General features: G+C 39.2%; 1 protein-coding gene across 3 annotated transcripts in view; it reads left to right on the top strand.

Annotated features, from left to right (window-relative positions):
- The first annotated feature begins 733 nt into the window (after nt 1–733).
- Nucleotides 734–8082, top strand: part of samd11 (sterile alpha motif domain containing 11) — a 65973-nt gene continuing 58624 nt past the window's right edge. The window contains exons 1-2 of one of the 3 annotated variants that reach the window (XM_082144756.1): nt 734–1899; nt 3201–3292. In XM_082144756.1, the coding sequence (XP_082000882.1) occupies nt 1443–1899; nt 3201–3292 (549 nt within the window). In that variant the 5' untranslated portion in view covers nt 734–1442. Of the gene's footprint in view, nt 1900–1923; nt 2139–3200; nt 3293–8082 lie in introns of those variants that run through there. The other 2 variants (XM_082144755.1, XM_082144757.1) reach the window with 2 other exon arrangements.

The following is an 8082-nucleotide window of genomic DNA, read 5'->3' as shown; positions in this document are numbered from 1 at the left end:
CAGTTTATTTTTGTTCAATTTACATTAGAATAAAAATACACTGACTGTTCCAGCAGTACATTTTACAGCCACACTGTTACTTCTGTAACTTTGTCGATGTATTTTTTCTGTAGAATTCTGGCAACCACTGCCTCAATTATTTTGCAACAAGGCTTGATGACTTAAAGTTCAAGATTATATCAGATTAAAGACTCAAACTTGACATTTCCAGCAACTGTCACCAATAAAAAACAAAATGTCACCCAGAGAAAAACAAGGTGACACACAAGACTGAAATAATGCAGTAAACGGTAAATAACATGTAAAACAACACTCCACTGTATATAGGCTAAACTGGAAAACAAATAAACAACATTAAAATTATGTTTATTTTAAAATATATTGTATTTGTAAAGTATTTTTTTTACTGAACACTGCATGTTCAATAACTTACGATCTTTTTTTCTGTTGCATATTAAATTTATTTTATTTTTTTTGTATGTAGGCTATAGGCTATGGTATATTGTAAGCTATTTATCAACAAGTCGTCTTTTGGTTAATCAAAAAATCACCATAACAGATTAAAGGTAACCACATTACTGTTTGACAATGGAAAATAAAACCTAAATCATATGATTTCTGTGAACTTTATGCAGTGACTGGAAACCGTGACGCAACCTCGGCCGTCGCGGACCCCCTTCAGTGCGCTCGCGCTGCCTCCGCTGTTTAAATGGGCCAAGTTTGAGAAGCGGCGGAGAGTGCAAATCTTGTTTGGTCTGGGTCTGTGAACTAAAGCGTGACTTCAGCGACGTATTAGGGGTTAAAAGAAAGAACGAGGGAGAGAGATAGAGAGAAAAACCCCCCCCACTAAAGTCCCATTAGCGCCAGGCATCATTTGCAATCGAAAAGGCGCGCATAAGATAGCTTAATTATTTCTATCCTCGTCAGATATGAAAATGCTCCGAGCCAGTCTGGCTCACTACCCACTGTGCATGTACTACTGAACTTTTACGTGATCTGCACTACATATACACGCCTTATAATGCGTTAAAACATCGTAGGTGTGTGGTGTCTTCATTACTTTCTGGACAAAAATAAACTTATCACTGGAGTTGATGCAGGAAATAAACATAGCGAAGTTGCCATAGTGATTATTTTAAAGGAAACGCGGGATAAACAATCATTAGGCATTGAGCACGCTCAGCGTTAATATCTGGCGGAGATGTCAGGCATTAGTCCGATTAGATGTGGTGGGCAGGAGCGCGGGGAGACCCGTCATGCGAGCAGTGCACTGAGGAGAAGAGTGAAGTGGTGAATGGCTGAACTTAAGCGCTCTGCTGTCAGCCAGCGACGCGGGAGTCGTGCGTAAACACACCGGTGCGCCTGGAACTCCACGAAGAGGGACACAAGTTGGGACGCATGAACTGCTAATCACACGTTACCGGCGCTCCGCTTCGGGTAACATGCCTGCCATCAAAAAGGAGAGACTGGATGGAGAAGACATGGCATTAGCCGCCTTCAACCAGCCCGAATACCTGGCCCCTTTAAATGCCACCGCTATCCCCGTGGTGACCCCTCATCCGCCGCCGTACGATCACATTTTCGCCCATCATCAGCGCGCGTACTTGGGCTTTCGCGACACCGCGCTGCATCAGCAGCACCTTCACCACCACCCGGACGACTTCATGCTAGAGAGCTTCTCGTCTATCCCGGACTTTCAGCCGTTTTTCGACAACGGGGAGCCTTGTATCGAAGTGGAATGCGGGGAAAACAAAGCACTACTATACATTAACAAACTGTGCCAGGGCAGCAAAGGGCCCTCCATCAAATACCGGGCTGAGTGGCTCACCCCAAACGAGTTCCAGTTCGTGAGTGGAAGAGAGACAGCCAAAGACTGGAAACGGAGTATTAGGCACAAAGGTAAGTCAATGGCGTGTGCAGCCGAGTGGATATTACTTTTGGAATACGGGTTCATTTAGCCTCCATCGTGTTCTTGAATTAACAGAACCGCTTTTGGGGTGATAAAAATATGGGTTACTTAACAGTAACTACTTTATTGCACTGAGAGGAGCGCACTGTGCTTTGAGTCGAACGGCTTTGGATTCGCACTTTTGGGAAAAAAGGAGAAAGGTCTTTTTTTACGCACGTGGATTGAACAGGTATTGAAGAAATAGATTTTTACTTGGATTTTAAAACTTTTCAAACTGAAGTGCATGTCTACATAAAGTAGAGTAGATCAGGATTATGACACCGTGGCACATTATCAAACAGTTATGGATTAAGCAACTTGTTTACTAAGATTTTAACCGGTAGACTTTTCTGAGGTATAACAAACCAGACTTAAAGATGTTATAGCCTATGTGTAGTTACTCTGTACTGATATACCTGCTCATCTAAAGTGTTTTGTTTCGTTTTTTTTTTTTTTCATTGTGTCGTAATAACATGTTTATTTGCATCCGTTCAGTTTGCCACGATCATTTGTCATTTCTATGTATTTAGCCTATTTTTCAGTGTTTCAACGCAATTTTTCTTTATCAGTTTGTGGTCGAAAAGTGCAATGAACTTGCAATGATAACTCTTTAGGTTATCACTGATTTTACTTAACTACTTTAAAGTCTGATATGAAGCTTTTCAGTTTTAATGGGTTGCTCCATTATAGTTGTTATTTTATAATCATTATCAATATATTGTTCAGGTAGTGAAGTACATATTGAGTTTTTTTTTTAATGAAGTGCAGTACATCAGGATTAGGATACAGCGGAACATTATTATACAAACAGCTTGTGTTTACAAAGATTTAAAGTAGAAAAACACCATATTTTGATATGTTACAGTATGTGCAATAACTTTGTGATGATGTACCTGCTCATCTGAAGTATTCGATATGGTTACTTGAGTTTATTTTCAGGTCTCCTTTCAGACAACAGTTTATTTTGGTTAACAGTCTAATTTTATACATGTGCACTCTTGGTATCACTATTGGTCACTAAATAAAATGAATGTCTTTTTAAGACACTTTTGGGGCACAGTGATAGTGAGTCACAAATGAGCTTGACAGATGGATGGCATTTGATACAGTGATACGATGCAGGTCCATTTCTGAATGACGATTTAAAAAAATGATTTTGTCGAATAAACAAGTGAGTGAATTGTTTCGTACTCCATGCAGGCATACATTTGCAGGAATCTAAAAGGTTACTGATTGGGGTTTTATTTTTTAGGGAAAAGTCTGAAGACACTTATGTCCAAAGGAATCTTACAGGTACATCCTCCAATCTGCGACTGCCCTGGCTGTAGAATTTCATCTCCTGTGGTAAGTTTGCAATTCAATGTGGTCTATTTTGGCTTTGATGTGTATTTTAAACATATTGATATAACTTGTTCTTATAAATATAAAGGTATAGTTCACTCAGAAATGAAAATTCTGTCTTTTATTCAGTCATGTTGTTCCATATCTCTATGACTTTCTCTCTTTAAAAAGGAGATGTTAGCAGCTCAGTCCCCATTCACTTTCATTGCTTCATTTTTCCATACAGTGAAAGTCAGTGGTGACTGAGACTGTGCATAACATCTAAAAAGAGAGACTAAATGATAATAAAACTATCACTTTTGGATGAACTATCACTTTAAAGGTTTCATTAACATTACAGGAAGACCAAGTTTGTACATTGTATGCTATCGCATATTGAAATGGTCCCGCATGTAAAGCATAAAGCAAACGTTATTCAGTGAAATGTTAAGCAGTGGATGACGCTGCTGCTGATGAATTAGCCTACACAGTTTGATGCATTTTTCTCTGAATTGCATTAGAGATGTTAAGGACAGTGACTTGCTGTTAGTGCTGTCACGGTTGTTTCTCAGAAAGTAAATAAAGGCCAAGTACAAGGAAATGTGAAATGGTTGGAATTGATTGTTTTGGTTTGTTGGACTCCGAGCGGCAATGTAAGGTCACAGATTGTCTGTAGCAGATGTTCGAGCAAAATATGCCACACGCTCCTTCCACTTTTCTAGGATGCTTCATCGATCATGTAGACGACAAAACTAGTTCAGTGTTCATGAAGGTCAGAAAGAAATTGGGAGTAGTTGAAAGATTCATCTCTCTAGAAGGCATTTTTACAGATTTGTTCTTTTTTGCTCTGTTTCTGTGACATGGCAATGTCACGGACAGCAATCATATATTGAAGTTAATCAGTAATATTAATAGCTGATGTATGGACTTTCATATCTCTTTATTCTCACTCCGTGATATCTCCCACCTCTGTTAGAACAATCAGCTTTGTGCATTGTGTGTGTGAGCGTGTGTGTGCATGCACCAAGCTGGCTAGTGATTGGCTGCTTGCAGTATTTGTCCACACAGGTGCTGTGTTTTATCTGAACTGAGCGCGTCTGTTGCCGCCTCTAACGGTTAATCTGGAGGGGAAGGGCATAAGAAGCTTACTGAGCTACTGAACGTAGCTACCGGTGATTACTGAGGCTGCGGCACGCAAAGCGAAGGCGCTTCAGATAAGCTGGAGGTGTTTGAGTGATGCAGGTAAACTACTGAGGAGGGCCTGAGCCAGAGCCAGAGCCAGAGCCAGAGGAGATAAAAACTTAATGGCTTAGTTGTTTGGGGCCCTTATATTACCTCTCACTGAGGGCGTTAGAATCTCATGGAGGCTGATTTTCAAGATGAAGTCGAGTAGGCTTGTGACTGGCAATATCTGATTGTTGTCTTATCATTCCCCAAGTGGAAGGGTTCTGTTGTGCTGTATCATCTGATAGTGTTCAGACGAATCAGACCCTGACTAAAATGGTCTTGCTTTTAATTGGTTTAACCAGCTTCCATCTGATTGTTTTGAATCACACATATACTTCTTTTGAAGTTTGAACATTTACTTTTACTTTTACATTTTCTTTTAAGTGATGTGATTTCATCTGAAGATTTTTGGATCTTACTACTTGGAAGATGACTGTTATACTTGATCTTTGGTGTGCACTATTTACTCAACCTTTTTTGATACACCATGGATGTGATGAAGAACTGTCACAGTTATCTTCAAATCTGGTCACCCACTTTTGTATGCTGTTTGAGTAATATCCGGGTTTGCAGTTCATTAATTAATTTATCGTTGAAGTTATTAAAATGTTCCATGTCGATTCATTCCTCATTTTGATGCTACTGCTTTTTGAAGATGTGGACATTCTGTGTATTTGGCCTCTCTTCTGTATTTCCCTTAAAGGTGAAATGTGCAAGTTTAGCACCACTAGTGGCACCAAACAGAATTTCAAAATTCTGTTTAGCAGCACCAAATTCGTTTTGGTGCCATTAGTGGTGCAAAAATGACACACTTCAGCTTATAAGGAAAAAGCTTTCCTAAACACTTTACTCGTCTGCCATCGGTGTGTCAAATAGGTAGCCATGTCCCAAGCTCACCCCACTGGTTGGAGTCAACGCTGCTGTGTTGAATCGCTCAAATAAACAGAACAACATTAAAAGAACCAGAGTATTTACACTTTTCAGGGAAATCAAACTACAGATTGTGTAGTAGTTGGGAAATGAGAAAGAAGCCAAGACAACTCCTTCACTCTAAAACCAGTAAAATAGTGACACAGTACATACACACTTTATCATAAAACACTCACTTTCGCACATGATATAAATCTTCACACATGTTAATGCTTTCATATGAAAGAAATACTAAATGTTGAGAATACAATTAACACCTCTACATTAGTTTTGTTCACTCTCGCTTTTGAATGTGCACACACTTTCTCTTTCACTGTCCTTAAAGACTGTCAAGAACTCGTCATGCTTTCTAACAGCAGTTGGATTACTTCTAAAGTGCTCTCAAATGGTTGACCTGCTTATTATATCTTATGTTTCTCATGTTGTTTTTTGATTTCAACAAATAAGTACAATAGTATATTGGTTTTTAGTGTCTTTACATACGTTTTTGAGATTGTTAACTATATGCTAACATGATGGCTTTTAGTTGACAGAAAATAACAAGTTTTGTGAAGTACATGCCTCATTCCATACATATATCAAAGATTGATTACACAGCTGCTGTTGCACGCATCAACCAAATTTGCTCTCAATTCAGCTGTAAGCCCCGAAGATGGACAATCACTTTGGTTATAGAATACAGTCACTTTCATAACTGAACTGTGTATGAACCGTATTTAGCACATGCGTGCTTCTGTTTGAAAGAAGCTTTTGTGAATTGGCATCCACAGCTCCCAAACGATTAAATGTAAAGACAAGAACATGTACAAAACAACAGTTCCTGTCAAGCTTGATGCAAATGAATATGGCAACATGCTCTGTGCTGGCGTTCGTGGTCTCTGAGGGGATGACAGTTTTATTCATTACATTGTTTTATGACTGATCCTTTGAATCATGGTGGAGTCATTCTAAACAGCTCAGTTCCATTCATTACTTTAATTACTCGGTAACCGCATATTTAACTGTTTTTTCTACCCTCAATGGCCATATCAGAGGCAAGACCTGCACTGCGGTGAAAAGTTTTCTCTTCAAGTTCATAAGTTCCTCATAACAGTTAGCTTAGGTGCGATATGTAGGTCGTAGACCTTTGAGCTGTTGTGGTTTATTGTCCTCCTGCTAATAAATTATGTGTAGATATGTCCTAATGAAGTGTGCTCGCTGACATAGAACCATTGTTTGCATGTTTCTGTGCAGACGGATGGATGGTCACGTGTTGTTGTTGCTTTAAGAGACAGAGTCATTCAGTTGGCCTGGCTGTTGTCTCCCAGGAGAAATGTGCTTCCTTTCCCCTGTTTTGTCAGCGGAACTAGTGGATGCTGGCAGGAAATTACACTCCGCTCCGTCTCGTAAATATCTCTTAGAATCTGAGCTTCTCCCGGCTGCGTCCCGGGTCAAGAAAAAGTTGTCACTGGGGGGTTGGGAACAAGGCTGGTTAAAAAAACATGGAGGACGGTGATGTCGCAGTCTAAACCTTTCAGAGTTGGTTCTTCAAAGAGAACAATCTTAGCAGTTATTGATGCATTTATTGCACTCCTACACAGCCTTCTGAGGCAAGAAGTTCTGTAACTGAACATGAAAGGAATAGTCCACCCAAAATTGTTAATTATGTTATGCTGTCATATTTAGGCCGCATATTTCGCCAAAGCATTTTAAGGCAGCTGAAAACGCTAGTCGCTCTGCAGAAAACGCCTAGCTGTGGGTGCTTGAGAGCGTTTTTGGCAGCACAACTTTTTTTTTAGTTGAGACGCTTTGCTTGCTATGATATGGAATATGCACGGAAGGGTTCATTTCACCGATTGTTTTTTTCTTTATTGTTTCTATATAAAAGTGTTATAAACATGGAAAACGTGTTCCTATAGTTTTATGTGAAACTGAACAGACTGAAACAGACTGAAATTTAAGTCGTTATTCGTGGATAATCTTCCTGTCTGATGAGGCTTGTATATAAACATTTTTTGGAGCGTTGTACTGAAAAAAACTGCTTAAAGTCGAAATGAAACGAAAGTAGTGACAGACCTTTTCTTCTGCATTTTGACATACAGTCCATCTGAGTTTAACAGATTGTCGGAAAAGAAAAAAATGTAGGACAGGAACTTGGTTCTATGCATCGGTTGTTGATTGGATTGTGAGATGTGGCCTTTGCACTCAAACATGAATGCGAGCTTTTAGTTGATTATGGAGGGATGGGGTTTAAGTGGACTAAATGATGGGAGAAGTTTGGCATACGTCTTTAAAGGGATAGTTCACTCAGAAATTTAAATTCTGTCATCATTTACTCACCCTCATTTCGTTTTTAATGAGTATGACATACATTCTTCTGCGCACCACAAAAGAAGAAGATTTGAAGAATGTTGGTAACCGAACAGCTTTGGTTACCATTAACTTCCATTGTATAGATTAGAAAAAACAACAAAAAAAACGAACCATTTCTCAAAATATCTTCTTTTGTGTTTCATAGAAGAGGAAAAAGTCCTACAGGTTTAGAACAGCATGAGAGTGAGTAAATAATGACAGGATTGTCCAGTTTAAGTGAACTATAACCCTTTATTTAAGTTTTGTTCTTCTATTCCAGATCTTCCATTCTACTGTTGGATGACGTGGTTAAAACGGCTTGTTTA

This window comes from Leuciscus leuciscus (assembly GCF_965113295.1).
Source record: "Leuciscus leuciscus genome assembly, chromosome: 18".
NCBI lineage: Eukaryota > Metazoa > Chordata > Actinopteri > Cypriniformes > Leuciscidae > Leuciscus > Leuciscus leuciscus.
This window is presented reverse-complemented; position numbering and strand designations above follow the sequence as displayed.